Below are 22,932 nucleotides of genomic sequence, written 5' to 3' on the forward strand. Positions count from 1 at the left end.
GATGTTTATGCGGATAGGAAAGTTTCGTGATTTCATCCACTCGGCAATTACATGGGAATTGTATACACGTTTGCCCTATTGGAATACCTCCCTTGAGTGTTCGTTCTACATGTTCGTCCGGATTTATACATCGTATACCCTTGGCTATAGTTTGTGTCTCTATTGAAATTGGAGGGGATGATTTCGAAAACTGATTTTTTTCCGTGTATTTCACAAATTCAATTTAACAGTGCAGAGTATCTTCTATAGCCTGCGAAATGCACTGTTAAAAATCACTGAGGGGTTGAAGAGCTGCGCAGGCGCCCTAAGTCTTTTTGGGATTTCAATTTAAGATTTTTTCTGTGTATTTCTCACAGTGCAATGCTCAGATATTGTATGTGGAGAGAGAATTGAGAATCCTGACAGGAGAACAGTGAAAATCTCACTCACCGGCCACGACACTCTTAGTCCTGATTGAACTGTCGACGGGTGTTAAACCGCATTCCTCCGTGTCCGTGATTTTTACAGGAATTTTTCCGTGTAAGTGGCAAAAGTTTCCGAAAAAATAATAAAAGAAAAGTCCATCTGTTTAAGTGCAGTTGAAAAGTGGCAAGTGATGCTGTGGTAACAGCTTGGTTAAAGTGTCCAGAAAGCAGTGGTATACTTACTATTGAGCATAGAATACCTTTCTAAATCCAGTTTCCAAATCTGCACGAAGCGACGTGATTGGGTATTCAGTGTGGGAATTTTTGAATGATTCAGAGCTCTCTTCGTGGATTAATCTCGATATGCCCATCGATCTATGGGTGAAAGTTCAAAAAAAAAAGTGTGAGAGAGGAGTGGTAGAGATGCAAGAAAATGTGGCACGAACTCATCTATAAATTGTAGATGAGTCACTCGTATCGAAAGGCAGTAAAAGCTCACCCATTGCTCTCGGGATACGTGGTGTCTTCTCTGGGAGAAAATGAGACCCTCGTTCCGCCCGTCAATAAATCATAAAAAAAAGTTCCCCATTCCTCCCTTATGTCTCAATTCCCGCGAGGGATCCCTGCACATCCGTTTCTGATCGTATGATCGTTCTATGTGCTTTGCATATGATTCTTTTATTCCGCATTCAAAGGGCTTTTATGAAGTTCTCAGATCTGAGGTTTAGTCACATGGTTTAACTTCTATAAATTGAGAAAAAATTAGGATTCTCGAAGAAATCAGAAATCAATTTTAAATTAGTGGAACAGATACAAACCGGCATATAGTGCAAAAACGGAATACTTTTAACTAATTACTCGGTTGTAATTCAAAGGAAGGAGCAAGTATTATTATCAGATCTGACGTACATGGTATTCCCAAAATATCTCCTCCTACGCTCTAAGCCCCCTTTCTGCTAATCCGCACATCTGTACAGGCTTTAGTATTTTCTTTTTCTTTTGAACATCTCACTCCCTTAATACATCAAACAACCCCCATTTATCCATTACCTTATAATATTTTCTGGTTTCTACATCTTGTTTCTGCTTTTTTCGACCACGTCGTCCAATTCTCTTTCCCCGAAAAAAAATGTAGTCCAACTATCGCTTTTCCAATTGATGTCACATGCACATGTGAGATAAAACTTTAACTTTTATTGCTCGGAAGTATAGCAGTACAAAAAAAAGGGACAACGGCGGTGGATGTTGGAATGGGAATATAGTTCTCTGGAACGATGAATTGTGCTGTAGTTTTTGAGGTTATATTTTATTGGATTTTAAGATTCTCATGTGACTGGGTCGTACATGATAAGAATGCTTAAAAGGCCGCCTGACCGATGATGCTGTGATAAATTTCCCAGTGCTACTAGAAATCATAAGGAAGAAAAAAAGTGTAGCTCCTTTGAGGCTAGGCCGTACGTTTTTGTATAACGTTCCAGAGCCTGCGGAGCCGAAAGAGATAGAACCATTTGTATTCAGTGTATTGTCATATGATTTATTGCGTGTTATTTGAAAAGGCAACTACGGCGGAAATGTCCTTTTTTTCATAAACATTGCTTCCCATATGTTTTCCTTTTGCTCCTATCCCGAAAACCTACCCCATGCCTAACACCAAAATCAAACACCCAACGACATAGCGCGACAGGAAGAAAAGAGTGCGACTAACTGGAAAACTTTCATATCCTCAAGCGCAATAAATGTGCAGGAGGGGTACATGGGAGACGGGAAATGAAATATTGGCGAAATGCGAAAATTAATTGCAGTTGGGGATTTTGGGGGAAAAAAGGGTTCGAAAGAAAGGAAAGTGGTAGTGAATGAATTGTTTCAGTGCAAACGAGAGAACAATTTAAGCGGTTTGTCGTACAACCACCCTCTCTTTTGTCATTGTTCCATCACTAAACCATTTGTAACACTGGGTTACGAACCGTGTGCAGAAAAATTGAATAGGAGATCTATTGGTACGCTGTTTCCCTTTTTTTTTTTTTTGAAAAATACAAGAGCTTTTCATATGAGTTCCCGTTGATTGCTGAGGACCATTTTATAGTATACTCACCCAAAAAAAACCAAATGCTGCCAATTCTCGTGTGATTTCACCTAAAACCTTCACTCTTAATTGCAACCACACAATCACCACAAGAGATAATCTGGGAGACAAACTCAGCTTTTCCACAAACTTTTCTAATCAATTTATAGGGTGACTTAAAATCAATAGATAAACAAGTTTAGTGGAAGACAATTTGATTGAGACTGATGAAAATTGATATTTATTATTAAAGTTGCCCAAATTCTAGTGAATCTTAACTAGTTTTGGTTTTAGAAATGAACTCTGAAGATTCAATTAACTTTCTAAGTTATGATTCGGATGTGTCTGTCTGTATTTGTCCGTTCACTCGAGTCCACCCTTTAGCAATTTTCAGTTAAACAATCTTCAAATTTTGAGTTTAACATTTTTTCAAACATTCATTTCCTACCGTTACGGTTATTATTTAGAATAAACTTTCTTGAAATGGGCTAAAATTTAAGCCTGAAGCCGATTTTAGGATCTCCGACGACCCCTGCCTAGGGATTGTGAATAATTTCTAATTCTATAATAATAATAATTTTTAGTGAAAAGAAAAACTGGATGTTAGATTTCCTTGTAAAAACAATATCAAAATATCAAAATTCCGAATTAGAAATAATTAAGAATTAGAACACATTACCCTATCTTTGGCTAAACTCAATTGTGTTTTATGATTTTGGGATATCTCATAAATCAGGAAAAATTATGAAATTAAAATTCAAAACTATGAATTAAAATCAAAATTTTGAACTCTTCCTTTTGCACATCATTTCAATTCTATTTAGAACAATTTTAAGTGCAAAAAGTGGATGAAAAACGTTTTGAGATAGAAATTAACAGGGGTATGACGTTTCCTATGTTTCCCATATGTTTCTAGCGAGCCGAAAAAACTTTTGAGTTTATTAGATGTTTTCTGTCATTGTAGAATGATTTAGCAAATATTTCTAATACAAAATAAAAGCCAATTTATAGCGAAAAGGCAACCGAAAATCCCAAATTGAGGACCTACGTAGTTTTGGAGATATCTCGTGAAATGTGTATGAAAACAGGAAAAAATTTACACTAAAAGTGGTCGCATTCTTCAAAGCTAATGTCACTCCCATGGAAATTAATGTGTATTTAGTCTTTATGAAATTTTCTTAAAGCAAAAAATCTGCCTAAGCCGTAGGCATTAGGATATCACAAAACCATGTTTTGGATTATTTTAAATACTAATGGATTTTAATTTAATCAACTGCACTTTATCATTCTAATTCTAAATCTAAAAAAACGCGTGTTATGAGATATCGGGTCCCGGTCAAAATCCAGAAAGCCTAAATCCCGAGAGCCAAAATCCCGAACGCCAAAATCCCGAAAGCCAAAATCCCGAATTGTCCAAAATCCCGAAAACCAAAATCCCGAATTCTTAAAAATGTTACAGCTACTCCCACGATTGTACCCGCGCTTGCTGGAGGCAAAGGGAAATCTTCTGTGTCTTAGGAAATTATTCTAAACATTTTCCTCCATATAATTTCATCCCTTTCGAGATTTTGAAAATTCGGGATTTTGGATTTCGGGATTTTGGATTTCGGGATTTTGGCCTTTTCGGGATTTTGGCGTTCGGGATTTTGGCTTTCGGGATTTTGGCTTTCGGGATTTTGGCTGCCACCGGAGATATCATAGGTTGAATATTTTAGGTCACCACTTTGTTGAGTAAAATATCATAATGGTTGTGAAATAAATCAAAATAGTCAGCAAACATCGATTATATTCAGTAAAAAAAAAAGTTATTGTGATTGGTAGAAAAGCAAAAACTTATCAATTATCAGCAAACCCTTTGAACTGAACCAAAAATTCCAAGACAATTTATGACTCTCAAACTCCTTAATTGTTCCAAGAATATTTCACTATGTTTATGCATTGCGGTTATGGGCTTGTTTCCTTATCAATTGAAGCAAATTTAAATTTATTTGAAACCATCTTTGTCACTTATTGGGAATGGAGAAACAATCTAAATTAATTAATCAGGTAATTAATTTTTAAATCAGAAATTTGGATCCTGCACAGCCAAACTCTATATTAGTCGTATCAATATGATGAATAGGTTTTAATTGGATATGGAGTGCAGAGACTTTGCAAATTACTAGGACTTTCAAAGTGGAATAATTTTGCAAAGCTCCGGTAATCGACTTTATTCATCTAAAAATTAATGCAAAGCCAATTTGTAAGATAGAAGTTGTGATTTCGTGCTTTTAGCAAAATCTGAGTCACTTTTGTCACACTCTGTACCTGGACTAGGCCTAAAATTCAAATTTGAGTGAATATAAAACGGCGTTGTATAAAATGAGCAGTAATAAAAATATTTGAAATAGTGATATTATCGTCCAAATTTTGGCAAAGGGAAAATAAAGGGCTTTTCATTCTATCTGCAACAATTTTAAATGTTAAATATATAAATTAAACCCATTTTTATAAAGATTTAAATTTTTTACTGACCATAATTAAATATTTTACTGCTCATTTTTATTTTTTTACTGTCTGTTTTGATTTTTTTACTGCTCGTTTGTTTTTTCCATGTGAAACTGATATCTATTTATCTTCTATTAACACATACATAAATTTTACATAGAAAAATAAGTATGTGGCAACAGAGCTCCCTAACAAATTAACATGATTTCCTTATTAATAATATTTTACGCAAAATTTTACGTCGTCCGATTGGATTCAATATTGTGAGAAATATTTTGTTGGTCAAAATGTTTCTTGCAACTTCATGATCATGAATACATTGGGGAGCTTAAAATTATCGCAGTTGTCCGGTCATCTTAATACCTCCGCAACTGAAAGGGTTATTGGCTTGGACCTCTGGGAAAAGATGTCTCAGAAGAAAATTACAACTTGGTTCAACATCTCTTCATCTCCCTTTTTCCGACATTTTGAAAATTCTAACTTCAGTTTTCTCAATCGATTTAACGGGGTCTCGAGCTATTTGGTCAACAAAATTCATAAATCGAGCATAGTCGATTTTTAGTCCTTGCTTATAAATAATGACTTTTGATGACCTATATAATAAATTAATATAGAAAAGATTCCCCAGAGAAGCTATACAAACCATTTTGAGGAGACGTCGACTTCAGGGCAAAGCCTAGGACAAGGTGACTGAATCAAATTCAGGATCTTGTCTGGGAGCGCCTTGGGATTGACGGTGAATACCTTCCTGAAGCAACGGACAAGACACCGCTAAACTTAGCAATTATAAAAAAAAACATATTTTATAAGATCTGAATCCTCATGGTATATTTTATATTAAAGTCTCAGAATATTATACTTGAACTTTATAAGGTAAAGTGCCATGTAGTCGGCCGGTTCCTCAACTCGGCCAATAGTGGGGTTATTTATTCAATTTAGGGGAGACTGGGGCAAAACTTAAACGTTTTATAATGAGCATATTCTTATACGAAATTTACTGCCCAACAATATTGCAGAAGACTATTTTCCTCTATCCCGAAAGAAATGTGATTTTTGAATCATTTTCTAAAAGTCGATTTTGTGGAGATTCTCAAAATTGCTGGGGCAAATTTTGTCAGTCTTCGGATAATTTGTGACGTTTTACTCTCGCAAACGTTAAAAATATCAAATAGACAGGGGGTGACATTAGCTTTGAAAAATGCGACCAGTTTTAGTGTAATTTTTTCCCTGTTTTCGTACACATCTCACGAGATATCTCTAAAACTACGTAGATTGTCAATTTAGGGTTTTCGGTTGCCTTTTCGTTATTAAATTGGCTTTTATTTTGTATTAGTATTTTTTTACTAATTCGTTCTACAATGACAGAAAACAGCTGATAAACTCAAAAATTTTTTCGGCTCGCTAGAAACGTATGGGAAACATAGGAAATGTCATGCCCCTGCAAATAGACATATTTTTATAGGATATTTATTCCTCTATAGCTTTTTCGAAGATAATTTTTCTCTATCTTAACGAGAAATGTGCTTAAATTGAGCTAATCAGTATTGATATTTTCTGTAAGCCAAATATTGCAAAAATAGGGCTCAAAATTTCAATATTTTTTATTTCACATAATCCTTCCTCGAATCCTTTGAAAATTTGTAAGTTTAAGAAGGTTCATGAAGGCTATCTATAATAAAAATTTCAAGCCTCAGTCTTTTTTATTTTAGAAAATAGTAAATATTGAAATTTTCTTTTTGACAAGTTTTGCCCCAGTCTTCCATACTTATATTTTTTATAATATGGTGTAATCGGTTTAACATTATAAGGTCTTATATTGTACACAATGCAAATCGGTGTAAATTTGGAAATGACCGACCTTTACCTCTGTTTTTTTTGAAATCTGTGCGTCCAAAAAACACTTTCTGATCAGTGGTCACAGTAGGGGAAAGTGCCCATGCTTTGAATGGTCCCAAGCTTCATAATGACTAAATTTTTCCTATTTTATGGAATATGACTCTGCAATATTATATATTAAAAAATAAGACACTTTCCCCTAGTTTTAAAATGTGGATGCGATTAGTCAATTTTATTGAAAAACATAGGAAAAAATTAGTCATTATGAAGCTTGGGACCGTGCAAAGCATTTGCACTTGTTCCGGTGTTCTAATCGTCCTTAAAGAGTTAATAGATCGTATACGTCGTATGCGAGTCTAGTCCTATCTAGGACTGCGTCCTGGAACTTGCAATCTGTGATTCTGATTCTCAGAATTCTTTAATTGATTCCACTTGAGATTTCAACATAATATTTGGATTTTTTGGAAAGGTCTTGAAATCTCGAATCCAGCTATGTTAGTCCCAATAGGTAAAGAATTGATCAAGTAATCGTAATTGAGTAATTGAATTTTCTATAATAATTGAGTTGTTTTTCTTGATTATCCCATTTAGTCAATTTTCTTACGTTGTGGTTGGGTTTTCGTGTTTTTTTTTCGACACTCAATTTTAGCCTCGAGGTGGACGGATTAGTCAGTCCCCGGGGACTGTCCAGGAGCACCGATTTAGTTCTGAAAAGCTCTAAATACACGTGGAGGTTCCTCACCATGCTCCTGTGGCCCGTTTCTGGGCAAGAGATACTTAATTTTTTTAAAGTCACAATACGATTAATAATAATAAATCAATTTTCTAGTTCTGAATTGTTTTCTGATTTCTGAATCAATCTGATCGTCAATAACCTATAGTATATACTCAAAAATCATGCGAAAAGTTAATTCATGGATAGCTCTATCTCGTGACTTCGAGCATTCCACAATTCTGGGATGCTATTCTATCTCCTTTCTTAGTTTAAAGACGAAAATTGCATTAATTCACAAACTGCACCTGATATTCCTGCATTACGTTCCTCCTCTTCAATTCTAGCTCCAAATCGAGTTTGTGGGCAATTATTAAGCACTGGTTTTTTTTTTCTTATCTAAGTTTCAATGCCAAATTATACCAGAATATGATGCCTTAGGGTTGGATTTTCAATATGCTTAGTTTTGATTGTCAATTTAAACAACATATAGATTCTATGTTCTATTTACAATTTGAGGTTGTGTGGTTAAACGTTGATTATTTGCACCTGTGCAAATACTTTGTAGTATTAATTAACAATTTCTAGAACTAAGATCAAAATTGCTGCACAATGTGCTTTTTTATTACCAAATCCGTCAAATTCAGTACCTATTTCTTAATTATTTCACAAAATTCTATTTTATAAAACTGTATTTGTTAAATTTATTTTTAAATTGTTAAATAAATAAAGCAAAAAATAGGTTTTCCAGAAGAATAGAGAATTACACAGAACAGAATATAGAGGATTACTCAGAAGAATTTTAATTATTCCTTTATTAGGATTCAGTGTGCAATTTTCTATATCACAGCCTCTCAATAGAAAAAAGAAAGACAAAAAACTGTCCAATTGATATTGCATGTATATGTCGAAAACTTTTTTAATTGATATTCAGTTACCTCCCTAAAATCTTTTCAACATTTTTAGAATGATATTTCAGAAACTGATGAAAAAGTGCTTCTGTTTAACTAACGTAAATGTTTTCTCTGTGGAAACACGATTTTTTTTGTTCATTTCAGCAGATATTTAAATTTGGGGAGAACCCAAGAGCAAAATTATCTCAATATACCTTGGACATTTTTTTTTATTATATCTAAAATCTCCGAACGATTGTCAATCCTTATGGATGTTGTGGGACATTTTCCATTGGGGTCAACTTTATTTGATTGTGCCACCAATTTAATGTTTCCGACACACAAAAGGAGCCCAAAAGTGTTTGCGGAGAAAAGAGAAAAAAATGTCTAATTCGAAGGAAATCAAAGTTTCACACTTTCCTGTGTCAAATAAGAGGGTTCTCCGAGGGTTTTGTTTACCTTGTCGCGACTTTTGACCCTTTTCCACCATTTTCTCACATGCCCTCTGGAGCCATTGTACATGGCTTTTTATCATTCTACAGAGCATACCAAAAGGCAAAGAGTTCAGCGGGTTAGAGGGGTGAAAACTATACACTGAAGTCTTGTGAGAGTATAAATGAAACTTTTTGGGAAAATACACAATTTGGAAATACAAACTTTATGTTGGATTTTCTGGGTGGATGGTAAAAAAAAGAATACATAAACCTTTCTGTGAATATCATTAAAAATTTAAAAGGAAATCTGCTTAATGCAACCAAATACGAAATTTTAATAACATTTGAAATTCCTGGAAAAACAGCAAGCTTGACAACAAGCTTTTTTAGCACTCGAATCGTCGTCTGCATCCTTTATTGTCGTATAAATATTTTGACAGCCTTTCAAAAGCACAAATTTTGTGTTCAAAGGCTTATTTTTCTCCCAGTTGAACAATGAAGGAAAACATTATATAAAAAAAGTTTTTGGACGGAATTAAATATCAGTTTTATCACTCAAAACACTGTATGCAATTGTCGTATCAGACAGATTTCTCAAATCTGATATAAATAGCAATATTTCAGATTTTCAAAAAATAATAAAATCGGTTTTGATTTACTCTTCTTATGTTATAGGAAAACCTCAAATATTTTGTAATATGTGTGATAAAAATGTGATATAAGTGTTCTAGCATATTCTAACATCAAAGATGTTCGAATCCTATCCAGAAAGTCTAAGTACGTCTAATCCTATAGGACATGGAATTGACAACTTCGTCCTTGTAAATAATAATATATGTCTATAGAAATTTCGTTTGGAAAGCCTAGGCCCTATATTGGATATTGTGCCGCCAATTAATTAGTATGACGATTTAATGTTAAGTTAACATTATTTTTTAAAGATTTTTATACCCAAACTGGCAAAACTCTTAGTTTCAATTCGTCTATGATGGTCACTGTTGAAAATTATAACTCGCAATATGCGTATCGACGAGAGAAGGACAAATTCACGCAGCTAGATTAGTTCTCAAGATTCATTTGCTAAACGAATATTAACCATATTCAAACTATGTTTCGATAATTTATCTTGAGTATTAACTACCTAAAAAAATACAGGACATTTTCTAACTAATTATTCGTCGTCTTAAAAATCTTTATTTTCGAAAGTAATACATGCGCGAAACCACCCCACCGTCCTTTAAATAAAAGTTTCAGCACATCGAAATAATCTTTTACTTTTTAAAAATATTATTCCTATGAATAATTTTTCAAGCTGTAAGGTCTTAAAGCCCTATAGAGAGCGTATTTCCCAACCGAATGGTATCATTTAGGCTCGCTCGAAAGGTCTTGGAATTTCTGACAAGCCTGATCTTATTCAAATCGGGTATGGACCGGTTTATAACCAATAATTAATTTTTATCCGAAATTCAATTTCATATTTCGAAATTCAATTTCAATTTTCTATTGTGAGTAAAGTTTTGAGCAATTTATGAATCGGTTCAGATCGTTTGACAACCGATAAATCTAAGAAAAAATTGCTCAGTAGAAAAACTGAACCATAAAAGAACTAATAATATAATATTACTATTTGAGATTAATTTGAACTTGAAATATTTTATCTGAAGCATAATTTTAAAGAAAATGGTAAGTCTTTTGAAATTTATCAACCAAAATGGAATATCTTACTGATAAATTTGAATATTTTAATGGTAATTGATGACAGTTATTACTGTCTCAAATAAAACTATGAAGAAAAACGAAAGCATAAGCATTTTCTTCCTATATGTAGGATCTTGTATAGTAACTTCTAATTAACTTGAAATATTTTATCATCTACTATAAAATACTTTCACATACCAGGCTAATTTTTCTTGAAATTTTGATTATTATTTTTACTTTGGTTTTACTTTTAGTATTATTGATCAATATATGTATAATAGCAAAAAGACATTGGAAAATTAAAAAAAAAAGATAAAATCTGAGCCAAAATGCTACGACATTGAGTAATGAAAGCGATGATATATGGCCAATTCCGTCACTCTTTATAGCATCTACCTTAATGCATTTTTGCAGAGTCCGAGAAAATTATAATACTAGTTCTTTATAATAAAGAATTCTTTTAACCATCCGTCGGATAATTACGATTCACTTTTCAATAAAAAAAATCATTGAATTGAAGACAATCATGTCATAAAAAGTTGACGAGATGGAGATACGATAGGAGATTATATAAACGACGAATATTCATTCGCATTTTCAATAAAAGGATTTTTTTTATTATCTTTTTAAGTCACATTTTTTCCTCTTAAAGCATCGTGTATCAAAAAAGTCCTTCACCCAACCAAATCACCCTTTTCATGGAGACAATAAATTAAGTTCGTTTTAAACGTCAGTCTCTCTGGTCCATATTGTTAAATTATTAAGAGACAACAATGTGATCCTTCTTCCTCCAGAGCTATTTCCATTGGGAAAAAATCGTGACTTGTACTTCCAACATTCTTGTTCTTGTACAAAGTTCCCCAAAAAGCAATGACACGGAATTGTCGCACTTTTGGACGCGCGAGAAGCGAACCTTAATTTGTCAATCTCAGAGACTGATTCTCGATATATGGGACTTTTTCTTATTCAACATCTCTGGAATGTCTCTCATTTGTCCCTCTCACTGACTCAGAAGCTTAACAAGTGAATTGGGGAAAAGGATTAAGTGTCAATGAAAAGTCATGAATGAGCAGAATTTTCATCGTCAAGGAAGTTGACATTTGCTCTGAAATTAAAATGTGTTATAGAAAAACCAATTAAACGGCCTCTGTTTGAGTTTAGGGTGAAGTGGGGTACCTTTCAATTCGAGTAGGGGAAAGTATTCTCCCTTCGAACGTTCATGCCTTCGAATAATGTGAATTTTCTTTTAGTTTTCCTAAGAGACTTACACACATTTCTATTAAATATTAGTTGGTTTATCATCAATTGTTGATAATTCCATTATAATTTAGTGTAAATCTCTTACGAAAAACAAAAGAAATTCACATTATTCGAAGGCATGAACGTTCGAAGGGAGAACATTTTTCCCTACATTTGAAATTGGACTTTCTTTTCTTTTAGTATCTCTAATCTAAGATCTGTTCATCGTGGTCACGTTTAATCTTTATATGTTTTATTTAAATACTCAAGAAGTTACATCTCCAATTCTGATTACCCAATTTATATTATTTTCAGGTCAAATAATTTCATAATTTCATCGTTTATATTTTTTTTATTTTAAAAGCAAAGAAAATATTAATCTAAATCAATACATTAGAATGGTTCTCCATTTAAATTCGAACAATAATAGATATTCCATAAATGATTGAAATATCTGGAATCGAAATATTTACCATACAATTGTTTAATTTACATATAATTTATTTGAATCAAAAATGTAAATGGACAAATTTGAAAATTGTATTATATGTCACAATGCAAATAATATAATATAAATGAAACCGATGACATGTTATTGTATTAAATTTTAATCTAACAGTTTGCTATAGATATTGCTTTTAAATAACTATATTTTAAATAAAAGTTATTTTCTCTTCCTGTTTTTCTAAATTTACTATAAGTTTATAAAGCAAGTTTTTAAGGGAGAGGATATTTGTGATTCTTTAACTATTTGGACAATAAGCTCAATTATACACGGTTAACTTCCTTTGTTTATGGTCTGTCTTGAAATATTTATTACCAATTCTTATGTATCAATATATTTTATCAGAAAATACAACATACAAAAATCACGCATTCTTCAAACATACTTACTTTCTCCTAAGTGCTGATGGAAATGACTTTTGTTGCTTATATTTTTCTCCTTCAATTATTGTTCAACATTTCATTTCAAAAACCAATATTTGCTTTAAAAAGGAAAATACATAAAAACTTCACAGTGAAATTTGATTTCATGAGAGTTTTTCCACAACGATATTGACAAATTAACCTACCTTCGGAAAACGCGCTACCTTCGGACGACTCAAGCTTCGGACAATTCAATTTTTTCTCTAATTCTTATGGATTTCACCCACAGAGCTTTTCTTAAAATTTGAGGCATTGGACTAGTTATTAAAATATAATATTATAATATCCCAAATTAATTTACAACACGTTGAAAAAAATCATTTGTGCGAAGCATAAATCGTCCGAAGTTAGCGCGCTTTCCCCTACATACTAAAATTAATTTTGAGTCAATTGAACTCTACAGAAAAAATAAAAGTATATAATTTTTCTATTTTTGATACCAGAACTTCACAGAGAGTTATTTTTTTTTAATTTGAGAAATTAATCGAAGCACGATACTTGTTGTTTCATTCATCTGTTATAACATTAGAGATAATCTAAAATATAAAAGATGACCCTGTACTTTAGCACAGATTTAAAGACATACAGTTATAGATGAATCCATGTGATTAACTCACCGCTATGAACTCTAACATAGCTGGACAGAAAGCTTACGTAAAACTCGCAAAACTGACGGGTATTCCGAAAAACCTAATTTTTGGGGAACTCATGGGAACTTGGAGAACTCACTGGGAACATGAGTTCCTAAACGAGTTCAGGGAACCGATGTATTTTCTAGGATCCCGAGAGACCTATGCAATTTTTCATGGAGATAGACCTATTCAATTTTTCAAGGAACCTATTTCTGAGAACCCGAGAGACCCATACAATTTTCCATGGAACTCGGGGAACCTATATAATTTTTTATGCGGGATCCCAGTCAAGATCCCGAAAGCCAAAATCCCGAACGCAAAAATCCTGAAAGATAAAATTCCGAATGGGCCAAAATCCCGAAAGCCAAAATCCCGAATTCTTAGAAGTGCCATAGCTACTCCCACGATTGCACCTGTGCTTTCTGGAGGCAAAGGGATATCTTCTGGGTTTTGGGAAATTATTCTATACATTTTACTTCATATAATTTCATCCCTTTCGCGATTTTGAACATTCGGGATTTTGGCTTTCGGGATTTTGGCCTTTTCGGGATTTTGGATTTCGGGATTTTGGCCTTTTCGGGATTTTGGCGTTTGTGATTTTGACTTTCGGGATTTTGGCTGCCACCGTTTTAAAGATCCAATTTATGGAGAAAAGTCTTACTATCATAAATTTCATCATCTCACAATGTTTTTTTTTCATCAAGCCATATACTTAAAATCTACCGGCCACAACCGATTTATAAATTACAGATAAGATCGCACAAAATATCTTAGGAGTAATATAATTGGCTTTCTGATAAAAATTAGTTATCGGTTATAAACTTGATTTTATAGGGGTTGGAGGGAAAATGTGGGGCATATTAATGCTCCCAGGATCAACTTATAGGGTGTCCCCCGAAGGTCCCAAGTCCCTATCTTTAACCATTTAACACCCAATTTAGATTAAAAAATAAAACGTGCAAATTAAGAAATTTTTAAGACATTCATTCCAAAACTTACCATCAGAACTGGAGCACAATTTTAGGACAGAACATTAACAATATTTGACCACTGAGGAAGGCTTGGAGTCTGAGCCGAAAGCTTTGGGAAAAATCCAGAACTTTCTAAACTGACTCCCTTTTCCCCGACGTTCTCCGGGTCCAATAGTAGTTTATAAGAATAGATCAATATAAAATAATTATATCTAACATACCTCAAAACTCAGACTTTTTACACCATTATAAATAACTAAAATTCACTAGTTTTGTTTTCTATGGTTAAATTAATTTCATTTTGAGTGGTGGAAAGCAATTGTCTTTGACTGCGATAGTAAATTTAATGAATAGCCTATAAGTCTAAAGTGAAATAAATTGAGAGGCACATTATGAGCAAGCATAATGCTTGCTCAACTCATTAAAAGTATCATAAATAAAAGTTTCAACTTGGTTTTTTTTCTTAAGCACTCATCCATTTTGAGTGTTGCAATGATCTTTTGAATTTTTCCTTAATAGTAATGTGGTTTTTCTTCTCATCAAAATTTTTATTGCATGAACCAGCAAGTGGCCGATTTTTTTTCTTGCACTTGAGCTATTTTTCCAGGAAAAAGTTCAATTTCCATCATGGTGCATGTAAAATATTTGCAATGTTATGGCGCCAGAGTGAAAAGTTGAGCAGTAAAATTACAACTAACGAGTTAAGAAAACTTGAACACTGTACAACCCATTAATACTGTTTGTTGCTCAACTCAAATAACTCTCTCTTTTTTTTGTTATACCTATACTTCCAAATTAAACACTCCCGATATTCTGGTCCCACTCCAAACAATCTTCAATATCCCTGGTAGTAGAAGGATTTAAAAAGAAAACATTCACTCGGAGTAACTTTCTTCTCCCGAAACTTTAGACAACTTCTTCCAGAGCTAAGCTTTATTTGGCATTCAATGAATCCACTACATATGCCAATAATCCAATTTTCATCCCTATAGTATCACGTTCCCGTGGTCAGTAACATGCACCGAACCTGGACCACGGGGGTGAAAGTAATTTCCATGGCAGACGATGAGGTGAAATCATAAATGAGGAAAGTTTTCCTTGGTCACAGGTTGTTCCAAGTGGTCGCTTTAATGATCACCCGGTGGCAGCATTCAAATGTGCAATTTATTACTGATAATCACTCAAGTGGTTAATTTCTACCCTTTCTGGCCATGCTTAGTATTTTATCGTTTAGCACCAGTTAATGAAACTTTTGCGAATTATATGAGATGAAAGTCACTGAAAATTGGGAAATCTTGCTGAGACTTAACCCTCTCAACTTTAAACTTTTTTTTTATTTGGATCCAAAACTTTCAACTGCATTGTCTGCTCAAAAGAGTTTTTTTTCCACATGGAAAGAATAAACTAAGAATTTTTATTAGCAATCTTTAGAGAGTTCTTCTTTGCTTCCCAACAGGAGGGAGTTTTGCAAAATTAGTAAATAGTTAAAAAATAAAAAATAAACTTTTTCTGGAAGAACAGTAGAATGACTTTAAGGTAAAGTCACATTATGCTATTATCTTGCTTATAGTGAGAGCAGATTTGCGTGATACATGATTTGTACATGAGCAAGCCCCCATTGTCCATCCCAAGAGAGCCACGAATCTGACGTCCTCCTCACTTCACTGGTAAAGACCGACTGAGGAGCAGATTCGATTGTACCTTCGGAACTCGTCGAGCACTCAAAACCCCATCTAGCGGAACTATAGCGTTATCGTAACTTGAAGTTAGCCGTCGTTATAACACTCCTCAAGTCACCACACCAGCTGAACAGTGATTGGTATCGTTGGCTTACAAGAGTCTTTGTCAGTACGGGCTTTCTCCCTTCAATTCCTTTAAGCTCAATAGTCCTTACTACAATATGACAACTTTTCGTACACTGAGAAAAACAAGAGGCTACGATTAACTTTTTTTTCGTCATAACTGTAACACTTTTCGGGTGTAAAAATATATCAACACTTTTTTATGTTAATTTTACACCTTTTGAGGGTAAAATCAACATGAAAAAAAGGGTAACTTTAATCCATAATACACCTAAAATGGGTAATATTTACACTGATTTCGGATCAATACTGCAGGGTAAAATTAACATTTCCGGAATGTTATTTTGACTTTTTCGGATTTCTGTCAGTGTAGTAAATTTGGTAGCAGGACAACATTAAAGCTCAATGCTTTTACGCTAATTGAACCAGATATACAGGTCGGGCCGCTCAATTTTTAAAGTTTGACCAATTACGGCTTAAATCACGCAAGGATGTACGAAAAACTTAGATTTTTCTATTGTGTGCTAGATATAAGTTTAGCTGTAACATACTAAAATCTCAGCACAATCCAAGCCGGTACAAAACGAGTCGGTCTTAAAGAATCGTGTAATGAGGGGTGTGAGGGAATTAATGTGACAAAGTTTGAATGCAACTGGAAGACATGAAATTTTGTTAGGATTATATTTAGTGATATTATAAGGAACCTAACCTAATAGTTTCTTTGATTTAAAATCTCTACAAAATAGTTAAATGATGTGAATTTAAAACATGCACAAACAATTTTCTTTGCAATTTTTTCGTTGCAATAAAACATTGAAAAAGAATTGTTGGGACATCATGACTACCCTCATACCTTTCTTGGTATTATTTTCAATTTGACTTGTCTACGAAAAATGCTCATGCAAACAAGTCGGGATTTTCGATAATTGTTTTATACTCCTTCTCCTTTGGTGTTTCACATCTGCATGTGAAAAAACATGCAAACTTAAGTCAAATACACTGGAGGACAAACTAATTCAATTAAATGAGCGGAGAAAAAAGTTTTGTTTTTGTCTGCCAAAGTCAATTTTTGTCCGCGATGCTCCAGAATGAACAAAGTTTGAAATTGTAACTTTTTCTGTCACGATATCAAAAACAGGCGCCCTATGGCTATTTTTTTCAGTCCAAATAAAATGTCACAAGAACAGATTGACTTTTATCCCTTGATGCTTTAGGGTTTGGGGTGTAATTATAATGAAATTTTTGACAGTGAGGATATCACATGATATTTTAGGAAATAGTGACAATGCAATCCAATACTTTGCCATTTACAATTCGATGCAGTTTTGGAATTTATAGTTAGTACAAATTAATGGGTTGGAATTCATGATTCAATTGTCATTTTCGCTTTATATTGGGAGTTAGCACAGAGAAATCCATTTCACGGGGCATGATGTGGCCTGAATTGATAAAAGGGCACTTAATTTTGGTAGCAAACCCCTTCATCAATCACATGAGCTTTTGATCAATTCTAAGTCCCTCCTTTAATTACATACTTCAGCAAAAATTGCTTTTATGTCATTCATCATTGCGCTTTAATTGCCCGCCCACTCGGCATACAGATTACACTGTGCAACAAAATAATACACCAATAAAAATTCTCCCACCAGTCACATATCTACTCTGCAAAAATTACTTCCACGCAGTTAAAACGATATAATTGGGCGTATAGTCTTTATTGCAACTTTCAACAATAAGCTCCACCAGATGCTCCATTTTATTGCATGACAAATTTTATAAAGTAAAGCATCTACCCTACTTGGAAAATGTTTTGTCTCTTTAATTATTTCATAAAAAGATGGTGCTTGGACTTAAAAGCTTCATTCAATGCCCCTTAAATTGATATTTCGAATACTAAAAGCACAAAATTAACTTTTATAAATTGAAGCATATTGCTTGACTATTTATTCAACAAGAAAAATTCCTAGAAAATCATTCATATGTAATTAAATATTTTATGTAAACGCAGATACAGTCAAAAATTATTTACAAATGTTGAAGATTTTTAATATTATCATTGAAAGTTCGAAGAAATATGATAAATATGTGATGCTCACATATTTCCATAGCGGAAGGTGGGACTCTATCGAGCTGGTGATATATTGAAAACGCTATTTTTACATATTGATGAATGAAGCTAGGCTAAAACAAAACTAGGGGAAAGCGCGCTGCCTTCAGAATAATTATGCTTCGCACAAATCATTTCTTTCAATGTATTATAAATGAATTTGGATCATTATAATATTATATTTTAATAACTAGTCCAATGCCTCAAATTTTCAGAAAAGTGCTATGGGTGAAATCCATAGGGAACATAGAGAAAAAATTGACTTGTGCGAAGCTTGAGTCGTCCGAAGGTACTGCGCTTTCCCCCACTAAGGGTCTAAATTAACTTATGGATATGTCCAATTTTCTTTAGAAATATGCGAAAAAATAGCGTTTTCAGGTAGCTCTAGCTCAATTTAGCCCCAACTATCCCTATATTATCATCTTCTCTTAACTCTTTAACGACGAGACAGTTTTCGTGGATCGACAATCGGCAATAAAAATGGAACCGATAAACAAAATAAGTAAAAGGTCTTACATCTAGCCTTAGAAAATCCAATAGATTCTGATTCGGTGTAATTTTTGTCTCTCTGAACGATAGAGGCAAAAATAGCCCAAAAATTTACGTAATTTTTATGTTGATACCAATAAATGATAATTTTTACTCTCATGAAAATTATTATGTTTGACTATTGTTGTTTCTAGTTCCAAAACGGTTTTGCTTAAAAAAAATTGGAAGTATAGAATATAATTCAAATTAATTTTCATTATGTGAATTTAAAAATTCGTCATTTTTTATCTTAAAAATTTACTATATAGCAAATAGCTGGAGACTTGCGAAAAATATCTTAGCCTTTCGGATCTTATAGCCTGTCTTAGAAGGAATATTAAAGAAACCACTATTTATTCCAAAATTACACTTCCCTTCCTATTTATTGAAGTATTTGTTAGCACGATGCAAACATTTTAATAAAAATTATACGCAATGAAAATTTCATTTACTGGCTAATCTGCTCCGGTCTTCCCTACTGGCCAATCAGAGAATCCAAAGACATTATAATACTTTCAAAATACTAATTTATTCGTATGTGTCCAATATTTTAGAATTAGTAAATATTTTAAAATTTAAAATTAATATTGTTAATCGTATAAAGATATGGTCCAATCCATTTCAATTCAGGCGAAGAGTACCCTTCATAGTCTAAGATGTTTTTGAATTTATCAGATGTTAAAATCGACCACTCAGAGTATAAATCGAACAAGCAGGTTTTTTACTAAAATCGTTTTATTCGCTTTTTGAATACTTCTTTATATCCTCTACCTTCCCTGAGAATATTACGCTTGAAAGATCTGAAAAATCCTGTATTCTGCATGTAAAATCTCAGCCTCAAATCACTCTCCTGTAAAATTAACAATAAAATTGAATTTCGAATTCCACTAAAGAATTGGTTAATCTAATTTTTGGAATATAACATTGAGGTCATTTACACCGCCGCATTGGATTGAGATTGAATTGTCCCAAAATCTGTTTTTGGGACAATTCAGTCAGAATCTAATACGACAGTCTGAATGACCTCAATGAAATCATTTAGATTGCGCCTTTATTAAGACTTAATTATCCTGAATCCGGTTTTGAAACAGTTCAATCCCAGTCTAATGCGACGGTGTAAATAGCCTCATTGAGAAAGTAATACTTACTGTACTGAAGCTATTAATCGAAATTCGGTGAAATCACGATAGAAAAATTTAATGTTAACTGCCAAGAAGATCGGTCAAATGTTTTACCTCTATGAGAGTCTGGTCTATTTGTTTTTTTTTTATAGAAGGAAGTACTTTAGTAAAATAATTGTTAATCTATAGCAGAGGACTGCAAGAACCGTTGAAACCGAATAAACGTCAAAATAAGTTTGTTCTGATAGCGTTTTGACCATTGACGTGCATGTTTCATTTGACGTTTATTCGGTTTCAACGGTTCTTGTACGCCTCTGATGTATAGAGTTACATAGTGGTGCTATTAGAATTTCAATTCAAGTGCTTCTGCATTATCGACTTTTCTTTGTGTTGGTTCCTGTCTTGATTGATTTCCTCAGTCCTCGCCGTTTCCTAAAACCATCAAACAGTCATGACAAGAACCAATACAAAGAGTAGTTGATTATGTATAACACTTAAGATCACAAGAGGGCTAAAAAACATGTCCATTTTTTATTGGAATATCACCATTACTCCTTATTTTCTGCTGTTAAAAAAGCGTTAGAATTCCATCATCGTCATTATATGGTAATATATTTTTATAAAAAATTCCAGAGGAGAGCTTTAAAAATATTCAGAGATTTCGATGTGAATATTTGAAGGAAATCACGTGCGCAAATCCTAACACAGCTAAAAATGCTGGAGAGGAAAGAACCATAGAAATTCTATGAAAATTAAATAAATCACATAGGAATGTATAGCTGCAGTGTTCATTTGTTTGGGTTGACAGAGAGAGAGAAAAAAATGTGAGAAAAGCGAAAAAAGTGTTAATCAAATAGACAGTTTGTGGTTGAATTGAAATAATTAAAAGAATATTTAATAAATTGTTGACATATCTGATGAATTGTGTGAGGTATGCGGTCACATTGTGCGACTGATGTCAAAGTGAGGGACATGCAGTAGAAAATTGTTTGGTGCATTTAGAGGTAGGTGAGGAAGGGTTAGAGACACAAAACACATAGGGGTTGAAAGGCAACACGGGACAGTATCTGACGAGTTTGTAAAAAAAAGATGATTATCGTGGGTGAAGAGTTGGATGGAAAATAGGTTTATTGGAGTGAGTAAATAATCCATCTATGCAAACAAAACTCGAGTATGTTGGCAGGCAATATGGAGAGATTTGGTCGACATGCAAATGAGGAAAGTGCCACGTTATTGAAATAGTGCCAAGGGGGAGTGGTATGATTGGAATATTGAGTTGCAAATATGAATAAAATTATGTTCAATAGCAAAAACCTTTTGTTGTGATCAAAACATCCGTCACTTGGCATATGCAACTTTGAAACAATATTTCAAAATCAGACTTTCTTCTTCCTTGGAAGAGGTAACTTTTGCTATGATGTGTAATGTAGCATATATGGATCAATCCGTGTGACACTTGAGATGGAAATACGAGATGAACGTGAAAGAAATTCTTTAAAATAAAATCATTGATGATTCTATATGAAGTGGCAGGTGGTGTACGAGTCTCCTTTCAAGTGAATTAAATTTGGATGCTGATTCACAGGCAGAAAAAAAATGGAAATGAAGAGCATTTGTGAATGGTGTATCGAACTGATCATCATGTTGTGCATGTTTGTCCAGTTCTCGCACGGATTAATCGAAATTCAATCGGACAAGGAAAAACCAGGTAAAGTACAAATTTTCGAATAAACCCTATTGTTTTCCATTGATGTTGAACCCTCTATTGCAATATAATTTTACCAGGAAAATTTGTTTTGTGTGTCGCCCCTATATGTACCAAATCAAATTTACCTGTTCATTTTGATGACAATTATTCAGGAAATTTTCCCCATTTTTTTTATTATTATAATGAAGTTTAGAAGTACAAAAAATTCTTACCATCATAGACCATGCTATTTATAGCCATCAAATTTGCATCATAATCTATTTTCAGTAATATTTATTGAATTTTTTCTTCATCCCCTTCCTAAGCAAGCACCCATGTTCCGGATTCTATTCAGCTCGAAAATTTTCTTAACTAAATGCATAGAAATATATGTATATTACATATATATATGGAAATTGTATTATAAAATGCAAGATAAAGTTGAAAATCGAATTTTATGCATGAATGACTAATTTATGCTCATAATGAATTGAATTTCGTGAATTACGCAACCCCAATATCAGAATTACTTTCATCGAAAAAAACTTTTTCCAACATCATACCATATATACACCGACGGCCCTACTCTATACTATTCTATCTCAAAATAAAACTTTTTCTTTTCTATCCGTATAATTTTTAGTCGAAAAAGAGAGTGTTAAAAACTCTCTCCCAAAAATACTTGAAATTGAGATTTTAATGAAATTTCCGGTCATTAATTGATTTCACAATAATTTTTTGAAATAGGGAATTTCTTAGTGGTTCAACATTTATGTAGGGGAAAGCACATTACCTTCGGACCAGGGGCCTCTCGACATTTCATTTTTCCATTCGTTTTTGCATAGAGGCACTGACGACTATTGGCAAGTTTTTTCCTAAAGAGAATTGACTTATCAGTCTGATATATTTCGAAATCATGCATTAAAAGCTATCTAAAAATACATATTTCATAATGCTCGCCGAAATAATACAAGAACTACGAGCAAATTTGTGTAAGTCGTGATGCAATATCTGCAAAATTTTTACAAGGAAAACTGAAAAATAGCTTCACTTTTTATTAGGCTTGATGGGCCCCTGCTTCGGACGATTCATTTTTTTCAATTTTTTTAATGGATTTGGCCAATAGCTCTTTTCAAGAAATTTGAGGCATTGAACTAGAACTAGCTATTAAAATACAATATTATAATGGATCAAATTAATTAAAAACATATTGAAAAAATGAGTTGATCGAAACTTGAGTTGTCCGAAGGCAGCACGCTTTCCCCTATATTACAGCATTATTTTTTATGGCTCTATTGCTTTTAACTGATCTATAAATTGTTTGAGGACTTTCTCATAACAACCTGTCTCACACAGTAAGGTATCGGTAAGATCTAAAAAACATTCCTTGAT

General features: G+C 33.3%; 1 protein-coding gene across 1 annotated transcript in view; it reads left to right on the forward strand.

Annotated features, from left to right (window-relative positions):
- Window positions 1–445: 445 nt before the first annotated feature.
- LOC129805226 (nephrin-like) overlaps window positions 446–22,932 on the forward strand; it is a 164,904-nt gene continuing 142,417 nt past the window's right edge. The window contains exons 1-2 of the mRNA XM_055852999.1: window positions 446–637; window positions 20,534–21,561. Coding sequence (XP_055708974.1) covers window positions 21,450–21,561 — 112 coding nt within the window. The 5' untranslated portion in view covers window positions 446–637; window positions 20,534–21,449. The remainder of the gene's footprint in view (window positions 638–20,533; window positions 21,562–22,932) is intronic.

The sequence above is a fragment of the Phlebotomus papatasi genome, chromosome 3, assembly GCF_024763615.1.
Source record: "Phlebotomus papatasi isolate M1 chromosome 3, Ppap_2.1, whole genome shotgun sequence".
Lineage (NCBI taxonomy): Eukaryota > Metazoa > Arthropoda > Insecta > Diptera > Psychodidae > Phlebotomus > Phlebotomus papatasi.